Raw genomic sequence first — 24,730 nt, forward strand, 5'->3', positions numbered from 1 at the left:
TGGGATAGTCACACTGGGGTTGTTCATGCTGCTTTGGCAAAATTGTACATTGGTTGCTTAACCCCATGCTGAGCTTTTTAAGTAACACTCCATGCCCAGAGATGGACTTTCCGAGGAACATCAAAAGAGACCTGCCAATTGAAAATCTCAAAGACGCTTCTGACAACAGCAGAGAGAAAAAACCCCCAGCTAAACTAAAAACTGAAAATTGCTTTTAAAAAAATTAATTAATTAATTAATTAATTAAATGCTATTGTTTGTTGATTAGAGAATATTGTTTGGTATTACACCTGGCTAGAGGCAAAGAAGAGGCAAAAACAAACACTGACAACATACAGATGCAGTTAAAACAACAGTAGAAACGCAAAAAGGCTGACAATAGTAGGGATACTGTAAACTCTGTATTTCAGGCAGGACAGCAGTTGAGGGAACCCTGAATGTTGCAAGGGGCCCACAGCAGGACAGGGACCCGGAATATGTCTCCTCTTTTGGCCCCTGAACCAGCCTGAGAAAGACCTAACTGTAGAACAAATTAATCAGGTGCCCATTATATCAGGACACAGCTTGTGACTGTAACCAGTGAGAAACATCATTATTTCAAATTTGGGCCCAAAATATTAACTGATGTATGTTGTTTCTAATATAGTGAGAGGCAGAAAAGCTCTGTGCCAGGTCTCAGCGGTGGTTCAAGGAACTGCACGAAGTGGAAGGAGGAGGAGAGAGGAAGTTCTCCAAAACTTTTTTTTTTCCCCTGAAAGGACTGTGGAGAAGCTCCGTTAGATTTTCAGAGGAAAGGGATCCGACCAGAAGACTGAGGAAAACGCAGGGGACATAACGGTGTCAAAAAGTTCATCCCTTCTTCTGTTTTTGTCTCCTCACATGAAAGCCGTGAAAAAAGGACGCGTGTTGTGCTTTGTGTTTTGTTCCTTCCCAGACTGAGAGGACTTACACCATCAGAGGCGATGAGATGTGAGTGAGCTATGCCTTGTGGAAATGGACAGACTTTATCCAAGCGAAAACATGGCGTCTGCGTCCCGAGGTTTAGTTTATTTTCCAGTCTGCTTGTGGCGCTCTGCTGCCTGGAGGCATGGGGCTCCGGGCCGCAGGGGGACGGCGGCAGGAGCTGCAGCCCCTGTCCCGTTAACTGCAGCTGTGCGCTGGCGGGGCCCCAGCAGTCCTGCGTCGTCAACTGCTCCAACATTGGGCTGGAGAGGGCCCCAGCGGCGGCAGACATCCCGCTGGCCACCAGCGTGCTGTAAGTAAAATAAGTTAGGGAGGAGAGGGATGTACAGCGGAGAGTGCTTTAACTCATTTTAACCAGGTTTAAATGGTTCAGCATTCACTCCTGAAGATTAAAAGAAACACACACACACAAAACAAAAAACAGTCACTTCTATCAAATCTGAAAAAGCGTGTACTGGCACACGTTCATTTATTTTTGAAAGAATGACAATTTCCTGAGTATGAGTTCTTTTCGTTTCTGCTCTTGGCTGTTGTTGTTGTTGCTGCTGTCATGCGTGATGCATGGACCTGAAGCAATTCGTAAATTTGTGAATTACTTCTTTGATAATTGATTAATAGTTTTGAGTCACTGGTGAAGCAAAAAAGCCATTTTATATCTTTGTCTTTTGGACTGTTGATCGAGCAAACTCAGCCAATGAAGTGTTTTACTTTCAGTTCTGACATCAGACATTAAGATTAATCAGTGAAAAAAGTTTATAATAAAAATGATCGTTAGTTGCATCCTGAGTCATGTGTCAACACATCTGACAGATGTGGTGATTGTATTAATATAACCTTGAAAAAAAAACTAGCCTGCACTGTGCATCATTGTAGGTTGTAACAAACAAAAGAAAAAAAATAAATTTTAAAAAATCTCAATAAAAACACTCAAAATTTGGATATGCAGAAGGATTATAATTAGCAAAGACAGCCCTTTCTCTTCAGTTGAAGGTTACCGTGTTTTGTGGCACAGGCCTCAAAACTGCTGGTGACTCTTTGTGTCTGCCTGTGCATGTGTGCATCTCAGTTTGGTGGTTTAATGAAGTTGGTCGCCACAGAAGTGAACCTGGTGTTTGAGGTGCAGATCAGTCCTCAGGCTCTGGTGCTGCTGCAGCAGCGAGAACATTGTGTTCTGCACTGACGGAAACCATATGTTATCAGTTATTTGTTTCCCCCCAAACTACCTGCTTTTATTTAACATACAGATTTACCCTGTATACCAGGCCTATCATCAAAGCACATTAGACTAGGTTACTTCAAAGACTTGAGTAAAAAAGCATATGGATATTGTTTATGAAGTTTTCAGAAGCAGCTAAAACTATCAACTAAAAACAGCATCCATATTGGTAATATCTGTTATTGTTTAATCATTTTTAAGCCTAACTTCTCAACTCAACAGGTTTCCTTGATATCACTTGACATTTAGTGCTAGTATTTACATAAGAGAGGAAGAGTTCTCTCCTAGGTGCAACCCTAATTAGAGACAGATCCTGCAGCAGGATCTGTCTCTAATCATGTCAGACTCCATTGGAGCCCTAATTGCATCAGTCTAGATAAACCTCCTTGGTCCTACTGTACCAGCAGAAAACATATGTGGAAGTGACCTACTGTGAATATACTGTACTCACTAATTTGGCCTCTTGTCTCCTGTTGCCACCCTATGACCAGAAGTATGGGATTAAAATTAGATATCTTGCTTTTAATTAACTCTGATTTCATGGCCGACCGTGGCAGGAAGAGACATCCAGCCTAGATCCTGCAGAGATCTTAACAATATTCCTTTTATAAAGCTGCAGGCAGTGCTTGGCCTGTGTTACCTATCCACTCATTATTTAAAGAATAAAAAAGAAAAAGATAATATACTTGCATGGACTTGTCTGGGTAATGGCCTTCAGACTGTCTGAGGTAGAGAGATGAGTAGGACTCAGGACTCAAGTATAAAATGTATTAGATAATAATAATTAGGCAGATGCCAGTGCTGGTGTGTGTTATATATTTATGACTGTTAAAGGGTTAGAGAACTAGCAAATGACTGATTGGACTGTTTCCACTCTCACCGGTTTCCCTCCAGTTTGTTATTGGTACTGTTGTGTGTGAAACCTAGACCTTGGAGGACTAAGCAACCCCTGGCTCTGGAGTTGATTAGTTGTTAACAAACTGCCCACAGAGCAGGACTGTTCTTTAAACATCAACTACAAAATACATTGTAAATGAATAAGCAGGGGTGTTCAAGCCATGGCCAGACAGTTATCAGTTTGGATCACTCACTCAGGTGGACTGTGTGTCTCACATCTCACCTTGATAGATGGATGACGGTTTAAACCGTCACCTCACTTGTTACATACTTGGTCTTTGTAATGTAGCTTCACTGCTTATTTTCCCTGAAGTTTAATGAACAGTTTTATTTTCCATTAGGCACTCCTTATTGCAGACAAGGCGAGGTTCCTCCACTACAAAACAATGCAGGAAAACCTGACATTTTCGTCAGTATCACAGTGATTTGAATTATTTTTATGCACATTTATTCATTCATTTGTTTAAATAACAAACAGACAAAAGGTGGTGTGTGAAACGGATATCTGGCATTAGTTTCAGCAGAGGAAGGTGCATGATGAGTGTTTCAGATGGATTTGCAGCGGTAAAGTGATGAAAGCTAAATTCGGGTGTTCACTTTTTAAAAAAACAAAACAAATCGGTTTCATCATTTTGCAATGACTGCCTAGGATATAAGGCAGTGACTGATTTATTGCTGAACATTCTTGACCTGATCACTTTATTGTTTTTATAAAGACGTTTAGACCTCTGCAGTGAAAGCTGAGCAGGATCTGTTAATTTTGACTCTGAATTTGTGTTTTAAGTAAAATAATTAAATTGAGTAATGTGCAGTGATAGAAGGTGTTTGTAAAATGGCATTTATTATAGCTGTTAATGTAAATTACTGTTCTGGAAAATCTTGACTAGAAAATTTGAAAATAGATTTCTAACATGGCCAGTACTGCATTATTACTGAACATGTTACTTTATAAGACAGGACCTAAATTTAAGTGAAACCAACGTTGCATCTTCCATTAAATATCAGATCCTCTCCTCTCAGTCAGTGCCCCTGTCTGGCCCCAAATCTAAATGCTATGGACACACCCCTGAAAAAGAAATCATCCAGTGGTAGTAGAGTATTTTATCACATTGCAGAGCTCTGTTGGAGAAACGCATTCCTGTTACACACCAGTCCATCTGTTCCAACCCACACACATAATAAAAATCCCTTAACACTTCATTCAGACAGTTTATGCAACTCTGAAGTCACTTCTGGGAAATGTGTGTGGAATAGACTCAGGTTTTTAGTCTCTGTAGCCTTTGTTTAGTATGCAGATTTCTGTGACAAATCATTTTGGTACTGCGCCTATCCTGGGACAGTAGAAAGAGAAAGTAAATGAGAAATTCAGTCAGCATCTGACTAGAAGTGCTGCACAATGCCACTTTAATTAATTCACCACTTTGTATTTCAATCTTACACATTGCTTTTATTTTCCTTTTGACTTTAATTTTCACCTTTGTCAGTAGGTTATAAAGCAAATATCATTATATATATATATAGAGTGGTTCTCACATTAGCTCAGTCAGACATCTTTAATTACCAACACTGAATCTCCACTGTTGAATTATTTTTATTATTATAGGTATTTTAACCATAGCTGCAGAAAAAAACATACATCTGAATTTAACAAGCCCCAAATTTTTCTTTGAATGTATGTAATATTTCCAAGGAGTGTCGGTCGGTCACTACTTTAATCCAGGCCGTAATATCTCACGTGAGTAATGTTAGTATTTAGCTAAAAAAAAAAAAACCCCACTGCCTAAGTATAGTTTTTCAGAGTTGGTTGAAGACTGTAATTTCTGTTCCAGTTAGATGGAGGGAAAAATACCATAAGGAGTATACGGAGTAAGTTACCAGTAGTAAAGAAACTAGTTATTATTTATGCAAAGTAAGAAAGTAAAGTAAATATTTAGTTTGAAAATGAACTTTCCGTAACATTGTTGAAGACTGTGTCTGTCTTGGGCAGCGCACCGTTTACCTGAACTGTAAACAAACTCAGGGTCTCACACACCCTGGTCCTATCTGCTCCGCTCAGGAGAATTTTGTGGTGTTACCATGGCAGCGGGATGCATACACACACACAGACACACGGCAGGCGTGGCAGTGTGCTTTTGTGCTATTTACGGGGAGCAGTTTTGGCTTTGCTCTGGGTCATGAGGCTTCGCAGCTGTCAGACAGGCAAGACTCAATCTGAAATTCTCTCACTTTCTCATCCATTCGCTGTTTGTCCTCTTGTCCTCCTCCTGCAGAGGTGGTTATCATTCATACAACCACCTACACACACACACACACACACACACACACACACACACACACACACACACACACACACACTGACTTTAATGAAGTAGGAAAGGAAAGATTGAATGTACAGACCATATGCGAGGGGGGATTTGTTGTGTTACCATAGCAATCGTAACTAGTGACATCACTGAAAGAAGCACAGACATTCCAGAAAGTCATGAGAAGGAGGGAAAGAACAGGGAGAGGAGAAGACGAAGATGAGACAGCTCCTGTCGTCTCCTCCTCTCTCTATTTGTGTGTGTGTGTGTGTGTGTGTTAGTAGTAATTTTTAACTGCCGGTTGCAGAAATGTCTCGGTTCATTATTAACTAACTGAAGTGGCGTGGTGGTTACACAGCAGGCTGAAGAAGGAACTCATTCGTGCATTTGTGCTGGTGTGTTATTGTGTGTGTGTGTGTGTGTGTGTGTGTGTAGGTGATGCAACATCCACTAAACTGAAGTTAGTCCTTTGTCTATGAAACTTTCTTACACTCTTGTTTAAAGTTTGTAGCACTGCAACTCTATTCTCACTAACAACTTCCAACCAAAATACACTGCTGTGTCATACTCAGAGACTCATATAGTTGGCTGCAATCCTTCCTGCCAAACCTCTGCCAGATGTGTTGTGTTCACAGATGGAAAAGCCTGAAAAAGAAACAGATATACAGACTGGGAACCAACAGGGGAACACAGAGGATAAAATGCTCGTGTTTTTATTTTTTAAGTGCCAGTTGTCTTGGCTGAACCTTGCTGGAGATAACAAAGTTTGTTTTAAAGAGAGACCTGTTTGTTTTAACTACGTTTTAAAATTGTTTGAAACTAAGTTCTGCATACTTGAAACTTGCCTGTGCTAACTCATGGTTCAGAGATGAATGGACCTTTGATTAGTACAGAAGGCAGTGTGTGACACATAAAGAATAGACATACATATTACTCTTATACAACGTAAGCAAGGTCATCAAAACAAACATAGTACAGTCAGGTAGCAGAACATACGGAGGCTGAAGTTCTATCCAAGAGTCTTGTTATTCAACAGAGAAACATACTGTGAGACGGTTGCGGTAAACAAAAGAGAGACATGAGTTAAGTTCAGAAGCATGTCAAATGTTGCTTGGGAATAGGAAAAGGAAAACTGACACTGACTCCACAAATCCTCTAAAACATCTGTAATCTTCTAAACATGATGTCTTAATTAAAGTAATCCATTATGGCAGCTTTAAATGACGTGTGTAGCAGTGCTCAGTACAGCTAATGTATGTCTCCTGAACTCATGGACCTATGATAATGAAGTGGTCCAGGGTTTTCTACATTAGACCTCCATTAGTGATTCATCTAGTAGATTGGCATCCCCGAGAGGAAATCACAAACAAGTATGCTTGCATTTGCAAAGACTGGCTGATATATTTTAAGAAGGTTACTCCACTGAGTAAACTCTGATGTCTGCATTGTATTTTAATGTGAAGATGAATAGAAAAGAGCATTTAAAGGACCAGTGTGTAGAATTTAGTGCGCTCTCTCTACAAAAATGGAATATAATATTCAGAATTATGTGTTCATTGGTGTATAATCACCTGAAACTAAGAACTGTTGTGTTTTCAATATCTTAGATTGAGTCCTTCGGATCTACATAGGGAGCGGAGCCCACCATGTTGCTTTGACATGTTTCTACTGGGGGCCAGAATGGACAAAAACCAAACACTAGCTCTAGAGAGTGCCTTTTGCATTTTTACGTTACCTGAAGGCCACTGCAGGTTCACCTACATGCTTGCTAAGGGGGGGAAGTGAGTGGAGGGGGATTGAATTGGTTATAATGTGCAACTTCATCTTTAGCTACTGATGCTACTAAATCCTACACACTGGTCCTTTTAAGGAGGAGCGGAGAACCCCACAGTAATTTGATCTTGATGATAAGCTCAAGCTAGTTTTTATTTGTTCAACCACTAAATAATCAATACCCTGTAGAGGAGTGTTTTGCATGCAGCCAATTTAAAATTGTGCCCTTTGGACTGGGTTTTGTTAGGCAGTGAGGGAGAGCAAGACAAAGTGAAACAAACTATGGTAGTTGTTCACTGCAGAGGAAGCATTTGACTTTTGCTCTAACTTGACAAAACAACTCAATCTGTTGTCTCCCCGTTGTTATTTTATCTACAGAAACAAATGGAGAGAGTAATAATTGGATTCTGTTCCCTGCATTTAGATATAAGCAGCCAAGACTACAGACTTGCAGTGTCTGTCTGTGTAGCCTGTTCACTGGGTGCAGAGAGTCACAGACTCTTTTTGTATAATTTAGTTTATGTAATGTCTTTTATCTGAAACCTAAGTCTGAAATAAAGTTTTGATTTGATTGATAAAGATATCCCAGAATAGCATTCCGCCCTGCTTTTGGCTAAATGTTAACATAAGTCTTTGAGGGCGAACATGGAAAACTGATTTGTTAGATTTAAACTGTTGAATAACAACCCTGCCAATATTCTAATAAAATGCGAACCAGCACTATGTTAAATTTTCATTCAATGTCATGACATAATTTATATTCATAGCAGAAATCCTGTTTTGCATTTCACTTTTCAAGTTAGGAATGCACATTTGGCTGCCAGTACTAAACAGGGAATGTACACACAGTTCATGTCCCGTGTTGTTTTCCCTTGTCACAATTAAAAGAAACATGGAACTCAAACATTAGCAAATGGAAATGAAGCAAATGCATCCTCCCATTTGTCCACATTTGTGCAAAGTCCACAGAAGATCCCTGTCACTGGATCTGCAAAAGCAGGAATTTAAAAAAAAAAAAAGGTCTCATTTATATCATGGCAGTGAACCTGAAAGCTGCACATGAAGGTGATGCAACAAGAAAAACAAGCAGAGCAAAATGAACAAGTCAACAAAGAAAGCAAAAGATGAAGTACTTCAGTCTGTCACCTTAAGGTCATGGTGTGGAGGAACGAGCTGAAAAAGTCCTCATCTTCACCATGGATTGTGCCGGCAGCAGACCTCTGTGCTGTTGGGGTGGCGGAAGCTCTTCTTTTCTCAATGGTGTTGGAGGCTTATTTAACTCCTGGGTGAAAGACTTCATTATTGTGCTCTTTGCTCCCTTTGCTCTTTCTGTTTCACTTATTGCATCAGTTTATGTGGAACTTCCAGCTTTTACAAACATAAGATAAATTCGACTACAGTGCTGTTTTCTACAGCTCCCTGTACACACTGTTTGATTGCCTGGGGCCAGATGCATAAAAACGCTGTGCAGGTTCAAGGCTAGAAATATGCAAATGAAGTCTTTGTGTCAGTTTTACACAGCAGTGCTTACATGTGAATGTTTTATGAATTTCAAACATTGTTCAGCTGTTCACATGTACTAGCCTGACTTCCACTCTGAGTATGTACAGAAGATGCAGACATGCTCTTAATCTGCTGTCACATGTAAAAGCCCCGGTCCACCAGTCTTTAGACCCGTGAATGAAAAGGCATGCAAAGAAAAAGCGCAGCATCATCACCATGTTGCGGCATTGGCGAGGTCATCCGGCAACACAAGGTCAGCCATCCAAACACACACTGTAGACTACACAATTTTTCATTTGTAGGCTTGCAATCCTATTGGGTGTGAATGTACTGTGTGTCCTCACCAGAAAGTCCCAAAATTAAAAAGGTCAGGACAACGAAGTGTGGACAAATACATAAAATAACATAAATGCTATCTTAGTCGTGCAATCTTGTTCCTGCTTTATTAGCATAAAACTGACTGACGGACACACTGAAACGCACAGAATCACATAGTAATTTTCTTCCTTTATGGAAATTTGCTCATGAATTGCACAAGATTCAAGTGGAAACCTATTCTCTGTCAATACTACAAAGAAAATGCAAAAATCTGCTTTACATGTAATTGTCTTACCTTTGATGACACCATCCTGTCATAACCTAAAAATCATTGAAAACCTTTTTTTTTTAAGTTTATTATTGAAGTCACATGACATGTAAGATAAAAGAAATAATTACTTTCAGCATTTAACATTTAATTGTTTCTGTGGCACAAAGGTGACTTTAATCAAATTCAGGAGGATTGGCAGTGTTTCGCATTATCATTTTTCAGGCTGTCGCACATCTATCCTGACGGAGTTCAAATGCAAATTGCAGCTCTCCTTTACATTTTCAATTTTCAATTCAAAGACCATGGGCCATGTGTGTTTGCATTGTTTATACATCTGTATAAACAATGCAAACACACAAAAACCAAGCATATGCCACTTCCTGCTCAGAACTAGTATTTATAAAAACAAAACACAGGGCGACCATGAGTGCAGCTCTCATAACCAGTTGCACACGATTTTTTAGAGTGGAGGATGAAAGAAAGAGGCTAGTAGTCCAAAGTGCTTTAGTGTGCTGTCCTATTTATTTCAGTCAGTTTTTTGGTGATTGGCATGGAACAGAATATTATTTCCCTGTGCTCATGCTCTTTTTATTTTACCCTTTATTGTGAAGCACTTTGTAACTTGTCTTTCAATACGATGGTTGATATTTTGATATTGATTGAGAAATTGCTGCTGACGACAGTTTACTGGTGCTTCTCACATTACATTACATTACATTACATTACATTTCTTTAGCAGACGCTTTTGTTCAAAGTGACCTAAATAGTAGATTGCAGCAGTGTGTGTCTACGCTGTTTTAAATAAAACAAGACAAGTAGAAGTAGAGGCAAGTCCCACTATGCCATTGTTTACTTAAAACATTTGTTTCCATTTGCTGCCAAGTTGTCAGGGATCTTTACCAGGTTTTTAAAATTCCTGGTATTACCATTCATTTTTTGTGTGTAAATCCATAAAAGAAAGTGGGAAAGAAAAGTCAAACTCGACTTTGGTTTTTGACTTTGAGTTATGTTATGAGTTTTTCCAGGGTAACGTCAATGAAATATAGTTACCAAATCCCATTTTCACTGAAATTATGCTTCATTGAAATAATAACTAGTTGGTTTTTTTTTTGTTTTTTTTTCCCCTTTTGTAGTCACACCCCAGAAGTACTGCAAGTCTGAGACCCATTTTTGGTCTAAGCCCACAGTTTATGACTTCAAGTTAAGTGGGCCTCACGGATTCGTTTACCAGAAAAAGAGTGAGCAATGAGCAACGGACAGCGTTACAGGATTTTTGTTTTTCCTGCAAGTATTGACAGCATGTAAAAGTGTGTATATGTGAGTGCGTTGTTCTTTGAGTGTGTTAAACCTCTGCACACAGCTGCCCTTTACTTGCCAGCTGGACACCAGACAACCCAGGCAGCAGCAGCTGGAAAAATGGACAGAATGTTCTAAAGACGAGAGGAGAGCAAAATGTTGGGCTTTTTAGACCAAATCTCTTCAATCAACAACCCGTTCTCCCCAGCTCCTCGCCCATTCCCCTAATTTCATGCTCCCTCTCTTCTTGCAGTAGGGAAAGTACCCAGCTACTCCTGAGATTTCGCCCACCCCCTCACCCCTGTCTCAGGCATGAGGTGCTGGCTGGCAGCCCACAGTGGGGCGATTGTTCTCCAGACCTGGCCTGTGTCGCTCGCTCACAGTCCACCCTGACTTCTCCTCTTCTTCCTCTTCACACCTGCGTTCTCCTCTTCCAATTCCGTCATCTTTGACTCCTCCTTTACTTTTGTCCCGCTCCACTTCTTGTCAGACTCTTATAGGTCTGTCCAGCCTTTTGAATATAAACAAAGCAAACAGAGGGAAAAGGAAGGAAAATTGATAGAAGTGTGTGGAGGAGGGAGGGAGGAAATCAGGCAGCGAGGCTGAGGGGGATGAAAGCGACCACAGAGCAGTCTGTGTTTAGTGGGTTAGTGGAGCGTTGGCCTTCACTTACAGGGACTTGGACCACTTTGCCACAACGATACAGCAGATACCAGTCTGTCCTATGATCAGACCTACATCAGAGTTTTCATCACCAAACCCAGGATTTTTGTTGTTCTTATTTTTGTGCAGTGACGGATGAAATCAAACAGTTATCAGTCTTCTTTAATGGCTGTCTTTGTCTTTTTTATTTCCTTAATTTCTTTAGATTTATCTTTTCCTCAATTCATATTTTCTGTCATTCTCTCTGCCCAAGTAGCCAGTGAGGACTGTGTGTGTGTGTGTGTGTGTGTGTGTGTTCCCATCCTCCAGCTCAGAATAAGTGGCACCAGACAGGCCTTATAAGGAGTGGTTAGATCATTGGCCACACCGTTAGTAAAACAGAACCATATGTGTGCTGTGTGTGTGTGTGTTTGTGTGTGTGTGTTTGTGCGCAGGCCTATATCTCATGTGTGCTCTGCAGCGTGTATGTGTGTGTGTGAGAATATAAGTTAAACCATGTGTGGCCACAGGTAGCTGAGAGAACGGGAGCCTGTTGCTAATAGACATGGTGAAGGTCACATTATATTGTCATGTTAAACACACATACACACACACCCACGCTCTCTCTCTCTCTGTCTGTCTTTACTAAATCTCCTCTTGTCCATGTAGTGTTGCTCGTTCAGTCAGAAAGAAGGTTTTTGTACATTGTGGAGTAGTACACACACACACACACCCCTTGCGTTGATGCTGAGAGCATTACATAAGAAGAAGTGTCAGCCTAATGTGCGATTGATCAGCTTGTGGGCGGAGCGTCTTTTTGCTGTCCTGTTTCATCTTCTGATGGGTTTAGCAGAGGAAGGCTCTCTCTCTCTCGGTCTCCATCTTTCTTACACAGCTTGTCTGGAATGTACAGATGTTTCCTTTTGGGAATGGGCGTCCTGCTCGGTTCACACACACACACACACACACACAAAGAAAGAGAAAGAGTGAGAGAGGCGAGTGCATTCCCATACGATCAAATTCACACACACATTTTCCTGCTGTAAATTGTCAGTTTTTAATTAGTGTCTACTGAACACACACTGAAAGTAGAAATATGGATCAGCAGGCCAGTACAGCTTTTTTCAGTATTGAATTATTGCTTTTCTGCAGGCCAGCACTTTCTTGTCACACATGAAGTGCTTTTTGTCCTCTCACAACCTCTGGCTTCTTGTCATCTTGCTCCTTGTTTTTTTTTTTTCCTTTCTTTCTCCCTTTGTCTCATCGTTCTCACGTGCAGCTGAGGCTTTGTTGTGAAGGTTCACGGAGAAGTCTGAAGCCACTTAACTTAACTTGGCTCTGTCCTGCTTCCTCCTCTGCTCTCCTTGTTTGTCTTGGCTGCTCACCTACACAGTTCAACCAATTCATTTTTCTCACTTCCTGACTCATTTATCTACTGGTTTCACACTGACTCCACCTCTAGTTTAGAAATAATCACATGCTAGTGTTTGGTCTCTGTGTACACCTTATACCGTTAATACCCTGTATTTAGTGTGCAGCATGCATGCATGTATAAAAATATATGATAATTAGAGCTGGAACAATAAATCAGGCTTATATGGGATGTCAGCTAATATTAGCTTATTGAAGATATACTGTTATTATGTACATATGTTGCCTGATATTATAGCAACAAGGAACTGATATACAGAGATGCAAAAGACAGTGTTGCCATTACATGGTCTGTCCATTAGAGAGAGAGACAAGTGTACTTTTCAACTTTAAAATGTCACAATCAGTACATATGTTCTCAATTCTTTAATGATCAAATTTAAATTTAAATTTTGGATTATTCTTTTCAGAAGTATTTGTTTGTGTTATATATATGTGTGTGTGTCTGTGTATATATACAGTATACACACTTTTGAGTCTAACATCAATGTCAGTATTTGCCTCGAAAATCTAATGTGAGCGAGTGACATTTACGCAGAGTTTTCTCATTAGCTGTCTTCTGCCTTTCATTCGCAGCCTGACACACAGGGGTTTATTTCATAAAGTTTGATTAAAAAATTAATCTCAGTACCTCATAAACTGCCAAATGAAACTACTGATCACATTACTTGGCAACTCCCACGTTCTCGTTCTCATAGAAGGTCTAAAGTTGCATGGCATCATTTCATATATGATTTGCTCCTCATGTGAATACTACTACTACGTCTGTGAACACAGTTGTATGATCCTTTCTGTGCCTCTGGAGGAGCACTCTTTCATAAGTCTGAGAAAATCACGTCATCAGGGTTATGTTGGCTTTGACTTGGAGACTTCAAATGTTTAATAGAAAACCTGAATTATAACCGAGGGGCATGAGGTTTCAAAGGAGTGGGCACTTCGTGAGCAGGGAGGGTCAAATGAATTTTATTGGTTGCATTATGGAAAATGTAGGATCCAGTGTTTTTGGAGCCTGCCCCATGTTTGGGACTAAAAGTCAAGATATTGTGGCCTCTGCTGCAAAGATTTTAGCTGTTCTCTTTTCAATCTGTTTCTTGTGAATGTTCCGACTTTATTAAAGTATAACACTAAATCACTGGAGTGCCCCTTTAATTTTTGTAATTATTAATCATTATTTAATTTGAATAAAAGAATTACACAGTACTTGGCGTGTGGTGGTGGCTGGATTGTCTCACTCCACACATTTGATGTCACTCGTTGCTATCATCAAATAAAAGACAGAAAAAAAAAGGAACTTGATATTTTATGAGGAAAGTTCACTAAATCTCGTGCTGGTCAAAACATTTACTGAATGAACTGAAAGAGTCAAAGGTCACCTATTTTGAACAGAACTATCTTTGTTCTGCCTAAAAAGCTATAAAAGTTATATGACATTTTTAGCCAACAGCAGCTGTATTATGTGTCACAGTGTTAAACAGAAAATTTTCTATTGTTGTGTCCCTAGTATTGTGTTCTTTGGCACATACACTTACATATTTAGAGTGTCTGGTTTTATTTATCTCCGCCTCTTTTCATATGAGCTAAATGTTGCACTTTCTCTCTCCTTCACTGTTTTTGTGAAACATTTCCCGGTATTTACCCAATCACATTAAATGTTAAATCACTTGCAACTGCTGATGATACTGTGTGTGTAAGTCAGTGTATGTGTATACAATCATCTTGCCCTAACATGCTTTCTAAGTGTTGATATGTTGGTTGGTTTCCACAGAGATTTTTCCAAGAACCACATCTCCTCCCTTGATACTAGCCTGTTAGATCGTCTCACCGGCCTCCGAGAGCTGTGAGTACAATCAGCTTTATTGTGTTTGTGTGTTCATATAATTTCACCCACACCCAGTCTATCTGTCAATCTGCATCTCTGTTGATCCATCTAACTGTATATATATCAATATGTCATCTGTGTGTCAGGTATCTTCAAGGGAATAGGATCAATGTTCTCCCCAGAGGGGTATTCTGCTGTGGGCCACTCTCAGTCCTGTGAGTACAAACACTGGAGATGAGGACCTGGCAGATCCAGGGTTGTGAGTGGAGGAAAGGATAGGAGCAAGGGAGAATGAGGAAGATGAAAAAGAAAGCAGGAGAGAGAAAGGCTTAGTTTAGTCTGGATTTAAGTAGGCAGAAATCCCTGGAGTAAGCTAGCTGGACCAGAGAACATTCACAAAAAAGACACACACACACTGTACACTGCACACACATATAACCCACACATGCACTCACGCACGCACACCAATCACTGCACGATTAAGTTCAATTACAGCTTACTGCTCCAGGCTCCCACTACCTCCCTCTATCCCTCCATCTGTCTATCTCTCCCTTCCTCCATCCATTACCTTATTTCTTCCACCCATTGAAAGGGTTCACATGTTTGTGTGTGTGTGTGTGTGTGTGATGAGAGAGGACTCTGGTGGTTTCCATCAGTTCCTTCCAAAACCACCACACAACGGCCCCATTATGTAGCCTACTGGATAGAGGAGAGAGGGAGGGAGAAGGAGACCATGAGTGGAGAAGGAAAGGGAGAAGAGGGAGTGAGGAGTAAAGGACAAAAATGAGAGAAGCATGGAAACAAAGCATGGATAGTAGAAGGGTGAAAACATCAAAAGTCTGAAATGCCGTCTCTTACTCAGCACTTTTGCACAGTTGTTGGGGGATTAAATTGCGTTGTGCTAAATATCTGAGTATTATGAGTCATTTTTGTGCAAAGAGGATGAGAGAATGTGTTTTTTTTCTGATATACAATATAAGTGTCATTTTGCGTGACTGCATCTATTTACAATTGGATGATAATGTAGGCGAAGCTTTTTTACATGCATCCAATGACTCAATTATTGGCTTTTAGCTTTTTTAGTCAATGTCAAACCCACAGCGCATAAATCTTGCCAGAATGACGGTATGATAGTAATTGTCACAAATTAGTGCAGTCCAAAAAGTGAAGGAAAAAGACTTGTTTTAATTTCTTGTTTTAACAGTGATTTGTCTGTTTTGTCTCCATCAGCGATTTGAGCAACAACCAAATCACCACCATAGAAGAGAGAATATGCGACAACCTATGCAATTTAACTCAAATGTAAGTATCGCAATTCAGTCTTATTCTCTCTGTATCGCTTTGTCTTTTGTCTCCGCATTAAATTCTAAAAATATGAAATGATGAATCAAAAACGATTGGACACACTTACAGAAGCACGTGCACAAACATATATCTGATTACACACGCTTAGCAGCACGATTCTAGTTACCTCGCCTACACAAGAGGAATGAAGTTCTATTTCAGACTGGAGTGGGAGGTAGTGAGTAGTAATTATTCCTCAACAGGTTTTCAGATGAGAAAAGGTTTGTTCTCGTCTCAAATTGAGGGACGATAAACAGGCTAGTCTGCACCAGACACAAAACACACATTTCATTGCTCTTTGGCCTGCCTTTCTTTGCTTCTTCCATCTCTTATTATATATTTACCCCAGTATCCCCATGTTTCTCCACTATTTTTTTTCTCCTTTTCATGCATCGCCCCCATTGCTGCTGCTTCTTTCTTTCTTTCTTTCTTTCCCTGGCTCTTTCTTTCTCTTACATCATTTAAAGGAATATATCTTTTTATGGCCGACATGTTGATATGTCAGTTTTAATTGTTTACCACAGTGACATTAGCACATACAGCATTATTAACAGTGCTGTAAGTACGATTCAGCTCCTCCTGTCTTTATGAGTGCTGTCATATTTTACCATTACTGATCCAGTCAATTCTTCCACATCCTCCCCTCCTCCAGTGACCTGAGCAGTAACCCCTTTAAGTGCGACTGTAAGCTGTTCCGGCTGGTAACCTGGCTTCAGGAGAAAGGGGTGCGGGTCCGGCATCCGGACGCCATGCTCTGCAACCTCCCTTCTGATCTCCACCACCAACCCCTGCTCAATGGCAGCCGGCTCACCTGTGGTATGAAACAAATACACAACAATTTCCCAGGTCACAAAAATATGCACCATGGGAGAAATAGTGAGGGAACTTTGCTGTGCTAAATGACGTCTCTCTCACAGTTATTATGCCTGAGAGGCTCAACTCATGGAAAGAAAAACATCAGTCAAGTGCACTTAATACTTAATAGTCGCTTTTAGGTTTCAAACTCAGATCAAAGGACAAAAATAATTTTACTGTATTTTGTATTCTTTGTACATAATACAGTACATAATACTTCTTACGGCAAATTCAGACATTAAAGAAATAAACCATTCATCATTTGACCACTTTTGAGGTCTGTTGCACGTTTGTACAAAGATGATCTGTTGTTGGATAAAATTATAAATGAAAAATAACACAAAATATACATGTTTTAAAGTTATATTAAGTGACTCTTTAATTTTCTGTCTGTTCTTTAGGTCTGAACTATGCAGGTTGTCTTGAGGACAGCAGCAGTGGAGGAGGGGGACGGAGTGAACTTGTTATCTTCTCTTCATCCACACCTGGAAACTTCACACGTGAACAGTGTAACAGTGTTTGTTTTGCTGCAACACAGCGCTACGGGGGCTTAGGGGCAAGGCATGAGTGTCTCTGCAGCACAAACTCTGAGCCCAACTTCATCAGTGAATCTCAGTGTTCTGCTGCCTGTACAAACCCCCATGTTATGAAGGTATGTAGTGCACCATGGCCACAGATAATAATTACTGCACTGTGTTTGCATTGTAAAGAGCAGCTCCTAACAGAGACCTTCCTTTGTACAGCTTCCTTCCCTTGTTTTGTTTCTTCTTTTGTAAACACATCACTCAGGATTTCCTCTAAAGCTTCCTATAACCCACCAACAACTTCCCTCAGTGGCTTGAGTGACTTTCCTGCATCCTCAGATTCAGTTTCCTGTAGGACTTGCTGTAGGACTTGCTGTAAAGAGGAACTCAAGAGAAGTTATTCAGAACTCCAACTGAAAATCGAGATTTGTTTATTTTAAATTGGAGCAGTTTATAAGTTTCATTAAAACCACATTTCTATTTAAAACCATAAAAAATAATAGTGAAACCACAAACATTTTAACAATTAACAGCAAAGAAATGTTTTACTTTACTTTTAAATACTTGTGCATATTAGCACAAAAACCTCCTCTTCCTCACATGGTTTCCTTCGATTCCCAGGAATGTGGGTGGACTCTGGCTCATGATGTGTTTGCGGTGGACTTCTCAATCTCACTGAAGCCTCTCCCACTGCAAAGTGTTCATGACTACATCAGTTTGGCGGCAACCTCCTCTGTTACTCCAGTGACACTGTCCTGGGACTTTGGTGACCTTTCATCCCGGGTCAACGCTACAGGGACAGGGGTGACCACAGTAACTCACAAATACGGACTTCCGGGACATTATGCAGTCAGTGTGATGGCCTGGGCTGGACACAAGGAGGTGAGAGAGGAAAAATTAGGAAATCATTATTTATTCTTATACAATATATAAAATAATAGCTAGTTTTCTCAACATGTAAAGTATTCTGTGGGTGTATACTCAGCATAGTGGCCTGTGATTGAAATGTTTTGTTTTATATCTATTCACGTTCAGGTCTCTACACGCGGAGAAGTGATCGTGACAGTTCCTTCCAAACTGGAGCTGCGTTGTCCACCTCTCGCCGTGGCCAATAAGAGCCTAGAGTTCACACTTGTCAGCTGGGGCGCTGTTGGCATGGATGTAGACTGGAAGATCACAAAGGATGGTGTCCAAGTTGCCAAAGGTAGGACACACCAGCATGTGAACGCTAATGACTCTCAGTTGATGGACAATCAATAAACATATATGCACAGAAATGGTGTTTGCCTCTGAACTCTTTTCAGTGGTCAACAGCTAATTAGTTCTGGCACTCCTGCCACTGCTCTACAACTCTCTGTGGACTTTATCTCAAGAAGTAAAAAGATAAATGTCTTGTGTCACATCCATCACATCCAGTGAAAGTAAATTGTGATGACTCACCAACATCACTTTATGAAAGGCAAGTCCTAAAAGCTTTGAGAAATCCAGGATTGTAGTGAACCAAAGCAGCAAAGCTGTGGGCAAGAAAAAATCAAAGCAATGAACTGAAAGGAGCTAAAGCGAGCCAGGTGATAATTCTCTATGGGTTCATCACCACAAGCTTTCACCGCATGTGATCTGTTGTTTAAGTTATGTATAAAAAATATTGATTGCAACTGTTTTAAGTTAGAGCTTTGCAGCGGCCTATCTCCTCTCTACAATCTGAACGTCTTGAAGTTGGTCACAGGTGGTCAGAGCAGAGTGATCCATCACTGAAGCCTTAGTCATAAATTTACAAACTTTTTGTCTGGTCAGACGGACAAACTCCTAGAAGAAAAGGTCACATTAATTCCACTTCCACAATAAATATTCAGTATTGATCATACAGTAATAAATCAGTGCACTCTGATACTGTGGCATCAGTATTTTCGTGTCACCTTTTCCTGTACTTTTTCCCTTTTTCACAGTTTGCTAACATTTCTCAGAGCACCCTAAACTGACAGCACTGTATAGATACAAATGTTATAACTGTATTGACTTTGTGAACATGTTGATTTATAATGATATGTAAGTTATCATCCCCCTGAATCTGAATGAAGTGTTGTCAGAATGTGTTTTACAGAGTTTTACTGTGTACAGTACACCTTTGTGCAAAGCCTTTTTTTACCCAGTTGTATCTTTCCATGATGTTGCAAGTGTGCCTTCAAAAGATCTGGGAAATCATGTGACTCATGTCTGTCCTCCGCCAGCCTCCGCTCACTGTCCAAAAGATGGGGTGTACCACGCAGAGTCCTCATGCTGTTTCCAGATAGTTCCGGGGGAGTTTAGCTGGACAAGTGCTCGACAACAGTGTTTAGAGCGCGGCGGGGATCTGGCAATAGTCAGGAGTGATGCGCTGCGTAACCTGCTGGCCCACAGAGTCACACAGTGAGTGTTTTCCGTCTGTTTGGAGTGCAGAAATGAGGCCTCAGCATTTTTCTGTGTGCTCTTTTGCTATAATACTGTACATTTATGCATATTCATTGTTTTTCTTAATTTGTGATATCAGTTTTACTCAAACTAAGACTGAAAAACAGTTAACATTTTCTTCAACTACTACTGTATTAGTATTAATGTTGACTCTCAACACATAAATAGATATATATAAACAGACAGATGTCAATATTCATATTGTATCAGCAGAAGAGACCAAGCTTTGTAGAAAGTTGGCAGATATAAAACAGATAACCTGCCAGCTCTGTGACACAATGTGTCATTCCCTGTTTGCATTACAAAGTTAATAGTTCTCACCATGTTGCAGTCTGTTTGCAGAAGCGACATCCAAAGAAACACTGAAACAGACAACAAATACTCAAAACAGATGTTGAACTTTCGATCACAGACAATCACAAAAGTACATGGTTTGGATAGAGGTGTGTGTAAAATGTGTTTTTCTTGTCTCTCTCCGCCTATCTGTGTGCATCTTCAGGCTCATTTTACTGAACGTGACTCTGTTTGTGTGCGTGTGTGTGTGTGTGTGTGTGTGTGTGTGTGTGTGTGTGTGTGTGTGTGCACGTGCATGTCTTGTACAGGCATGCGGCTGTTTTCAAGGACAGTACTTTTCATTATTCGTTACTTACTGTTTATGAATTTCATATTTGAAGTTTACTGCAGGTTCTCTGGTTTATTTGTCCTTTGTCATCTATTTGTCATCTATTCATTTTTATCTGTTTTTCATTTTATTCTGTGGCCAGATACTGAAATGCTGTTTTTTCCCACATAGTGCTGTGCTTATTCAGATGCAAAGATCATGACGTCAGACTTAGCCTTGATAACAGTATGCAGTGCCTTTCCACCAAAATAGTAATCATTCTGTGCTGTATGTACTGCACATCTGTACGATGCACTGTATATGGACGTCGCTCTGGATTTGGCTTTGCTACAACGAAAAAGTTTCTGACCTTGCTCTGGTCTGAAGGCCTCCGGTGTTTGGTGTTTAGGTCAGAGAAGGTCGCAAAAAAACACATCTGTAAAAGCACAGCTGCATTGGAACTTTAACACCCTGGGAGGAGGAGTCCACAGCTCATGGTGTGTGTGTGTGTGTGTGTGTTAATGTGAGGGTAGAGGCCCTGCCCTCGAAGAGTGCAGTGGATGAGAGAAGAAAAAACCTGCTGCAGATGGAGCTTATCCCCTCACTCCTCCCCTGCTCGTGTGTTTCTCCACCCCCACGCTTATATAAGGAATTTTTTTTTTTTTAAATCAGTCCTTGTTTTTTTGCCACAAAGACCCTTTTTTCTTGTTCCCTCTCTGCTTGTATTTTTTAACCCCTGTCCACTCTTTTAGATGTCGTTTTCACAGATGTGAGTAGTCAGCCAGTGTAGAAAAGTCTGACCAAAAACAAAAAAAAGAAAGAAAAAAGTTGTTTTTATCCAGGTGAATTTTTGGACATGGGCTTGCTTCCATGTGTCTTTAGATTGTTGTGCGTCATACAATGACTTTTCTTTTGGAGCTAACACCATTTTGTGGGGCGGGGGTGTGCAGTCCATTAGTAGACTCATGGAGTGAAAATCCAATTTCTCTGTCGTAATCACAGTGACATACTAAATATCTGACATCGCCTCTGTAACATCCCATTGGGGTTCAGTCAGAACCACTTTTCATGCTCTCTCTTCCCTGCAATCATTGATTGTTGAAGCCAAGCTGGCACATAATTCAGTGCCACTTACTGAGACCCACATTGATTGAAGTCTGGATGTTTTGTAAGGAGTTTTCTTTGTGATGTGTTGTTCCTTATCTGACAGTACAATCATATTCACCAGGACATGTATGGAAAAGAGATTTTGCCATCTTTGTATTACTTACCCTTGAATTACATGGATGTTCTTATATCATTTCATCTGGAATTTATTCTTTTCGTACGTTTGGTAGTGTTTAAATGTGTGTCTTTCTGTGGACATTTCAGTTGAAGGAGCCAATTTTCCGGCTGTCAGCAGCCACAAAGCTAAATGTCAAGCAGTTACTGAGTTAATCTGTGTGTTACCTGTCCGTTCCTCCCCCAGGGAACGAGGTGTGTGGCTGGGCTTGAGCGATGTCAACTCTCTTGGGAAGCTGCGTTGGGTGAATGGCTCAGAGGCACAGGAGGGAGAGGAGGGCTTGCCACATCGTTCCCCGATCTCCCGTGGAAACCTGTGCGTGTCCCTCGATCAGCGCAGTCAGACCAGTTCACACCTGTGCAGTTCCAAGCGTGCCTTTGTCTGCCAGTACAGGCCTCAAGGTGAGCTCTATACATTCACATTAACATACTGACATATGCACACAAAAATATGAGGCACTTAAAATACCTAGAAACCAATAATTAGGGGAAGAAAATTAAAACTAAGGCACTTTTTTCTCCTCAGATTCCTCTGATCCTTAGTTGTTTGTTGTGAAGAGCTGAGAATTTCATCTTTCTTAACTATCAGTTCTAGGTAAATTAAGCTGTGGCACAAACAAGCGTAGAAACAAGAAGCAAACATCCTCCTTCATAACTAGTCACAAGCACAAAACTGGCTCCCAGAGGCACGGTTTCTAATTGGAGCACACTTGGCACTGATACAAATTGCTCCTTGAATAAAAAGCATTCGGAGACTGTCCATCATTTACAACCTTATGATTACATCGGAATAATCATATTTTAATAATTTGACAAATTTAAAAATTTGTCTCTGTTAAAAAACAGTGTCACGTTTTCAGACTAGGTGGACAGGGGAGGCATGGAAACAATTCTACATGCTAAATGTAATAATTTTGTTACCCTATATAATTGTAAGTTTTTCCATTTGTCATCAATTATATATGTATATACTTCATTTGGCAAGGAATCGAACACTCACTATATTGATTAAAATTTCCATGGGGCCATCAAATTCTGAAGGCTGCAGAAAATAAGCAAACTTCATAGTATTTCAAGTGTTTTATACTATTTATATGTGGCAGCTGGAGATCTGTACATCTGCTGCCATTTTGAATGAACGAACAGAAAGTGCAAAGTGTTTACCACATCTCGATGATAAGTGGCCAGCATAATGTTGGGGAGTCGGTGTTAAAAACATGTCTGGATGCAGGCAAAATAACATGACATCTACATTTAATGTGCAGATGCACGACCAGGGTATACAAAAACAGGGCTGATTTTTTTTTTTCGATTTAGATTTGATATTACACACATTGCTGAGCCAGTGAAGAGAGGGTCTTCAGCTTTTGTTATTATCGTGAAATAGAACATGTTCTGCAGTTGACTTAAAACAGCATCTAGTGCAACACTTCACTTGTCGCTCAATCAAAACTGGATTGACCACATCAGTCGGCTCCACAGGAATGGCCTTGATGAGGCTGAATTCCTCTCAAGATACGTACAACAGTCATTAGAGAAGTCTGCAGTGTCTAAAGCTGCCTTCAGAACTGTAAAGTAATTCAGCTCCACACTGTGAAATTCAGTGTAGATATGTGTCAAGTTGCAGTCTGTGTGTGTGTGTGTGTGTGTGTGTGTGTGTGTGTGTGTGTGTTTGTGTTTGTGTTTGTGTTTGTGTTTGTGTTTGTGTCTGCCTGGCTAATGGTATAATTGTTGTTTTTTGGTCCAGTCTGTGATTCTGTCTCTGTGTTTGTGTCAGTCTGCAATGAGCAGATTCATTTTGTACTGAAATGTTCTTCCTTTGGTTTTTGTTTAGCCTGTTTCTTCAGAGGCTTGTTCTCCCTCTCTCTTCCTCTTCTCTCTACGCTTCTGTCTGTGTCGACTGCAGTTGCTCCATCATTTCTTACAAATTGCCTTCGCTACCTCTCTTCTCTCCCCGCTTTTCAAATCCCTCAATCCTCCCTCCTCTTTTGTCACCTTGACTTTACTCTGCTTCTGCCTCTACAGTGCGTGTTCCAGATGCAGGGATCTACATGGTGGGACTGGCTGTGTTTACCTCCCATAATCCTTTGCACCATGCCCCAGCCGCTCCGCTCTCTGCTCCACAACCTCCCAGGAGTGGCATAGAGGTGAGGAGGAATCTTAGCTTGTTTATTTAAGCATTGTACTGTTATCCTCAAACTTTCTTTTGCTGCACTTTGTGTCTGCTTTTCTCAATTTTACCTAATTTCTTTCTCACTCAGGTGCTGTTGTTCCCAGCCCTGAGCTTCGTTCAGGCAGGTCGTCTGTCCTCCCTTGAGTTTGTCACGCAGGAACTCAGCTCACAAATCCACGTCCGATTCCAGACCTACAGGCCTCATTGTCATTATCCCGGCCTGCACCTGCTGCTACCCGGTGAGTCACACATGAAACCACAGAAACACACTCTCTCAGGTGTTAAAAAAAACATATAAGCCACCTGCATCCACACGTCCAGTTAGACAGACACACACACATGCTGACCAACCTTGTCTAAAGTTGTTAGGCAGGTGAACATGAAAGAAGAGCTTGAACGGAGACAGGAAGTAGGACAACAGGAGGGGAACAAAACCGGTCAAGGTCACCTCCATTCTGAGCTCCTTCCTGTCCTCGTCCAGACACGCAACACGTGACTGCAACGCTGTGTGGCACATGGCACAAATTGATTGAAATGCTCTCTGTGTTTTTTCTGCTTTCCCACTGAGACATAGCATCAAAGATGTGCATCAGACAGAGGAGCAGAGAGTGGAAGCACAGGAAAGATATGAGAGACACAGAAATCCACAGAGAGACGAGTGGCTTGTTAAAGACACATTTTCTGTAAAACTTTCATTTGGAATTTGTGAATGCAGAAGCAGGAGACAATGGAGATAATGAGATAATGCAAGTGGATTATTAATTACACAGAAAGCAAGTTTGCTCTACCCGACTTGCAGCTGGATATCAGCCCAGCACACTAATTATGTTCCCACTACAAATACACACACACACACAGACAAATCTTTTACATTCACAATACGTAAGTGCACACTTTTTGGCATTGTTCTGGAGAAATTTGCTTGTTTGATTTCACCGCTCTGATCTACTAATTATTGCTTTTATCTGCAGTCATTCACCATTATGCTTGTTAGATGTAAAGTGACAGGGAAACCCACACTGGCACATCATCTTCGCTTCCGATTTGTTTGTCTTGTGTTTTTACAGTTTCT

At 40.6% G+C, this 24,730-nt stretch overlaps 1 protein-coding gene across 2 annotated transcripts in view; it reads left to right on the forward strand.

The window, feature by feature from the left end:
• The first annotated feature begins 794 nt into the window (after positions 1-794).
• The window catches only part of pkd1a (polycystic kidney disease 1a), a 61,151-nt gene continuing 37,215 nt past the window's right edge, over positions 795-24,730 (forward strand). For both annotated transcript variants that reach the window (XM_041035347.1, XM_041035348.1), the window contains exons 1-12: positions 795-1,255; positions 14,379-14,450; positions 14,579-14,647; positions 15,663-15,734; positions 16,429-16,592; positions 17,033-17,283; positions 17,777-18,037; positions 18,191-18,359; positions 19,384-19,561; positions 21,673-21,887; positions 23,511-23,632; positions 23,747-23,897. In XM_041035347.1, coding sequence (XP_040891281.1) covers positions 981-1,255; positions 14,379-14,450; positions 14,579-14,647; positions 15,663-15,734; positions 16,429-16,592; positions 17,033-17,283; positions 17,777-18,037; positions 18,191-18,359; positions 19,384-19,561; positions 21,673-21,887; positions 23,511-23,632; positions 23,747-23,897 — 1,999 coding nt within the window. In that variant the 5' untranslated portion in view covers positions 795-980. The remainder of the gene's footprint in view (positions 1,256-14,378; positions 14,451-14,578; positions 14,648-15,662; positions 15,735-16,428; positions 16,593-17,032; positions 17,284-17,776; positions 18,038-18,190; positions 18,360-19,383; positions 19,562-21,672; positions 21,888-23,510; positions 23,633-23,746; positions 23,898-24,730) is intronic.

The sequence above is a fragment of the Toxotes jaculatrix genome, chromosome 4, assembly GCF_017976425.1.
Source record: "Toxotes jaculatrix isolate fToxJac2 chromosome 4, fToxJac2.pri, whole genome shotgun sequence".
Taxonomy (NCBI): domain Eukaryota; kingdom Metazoa; phylum Chordata; class Actinopteri; family Toxotidae; genus Toxotes; species Toxotes jaculatrix.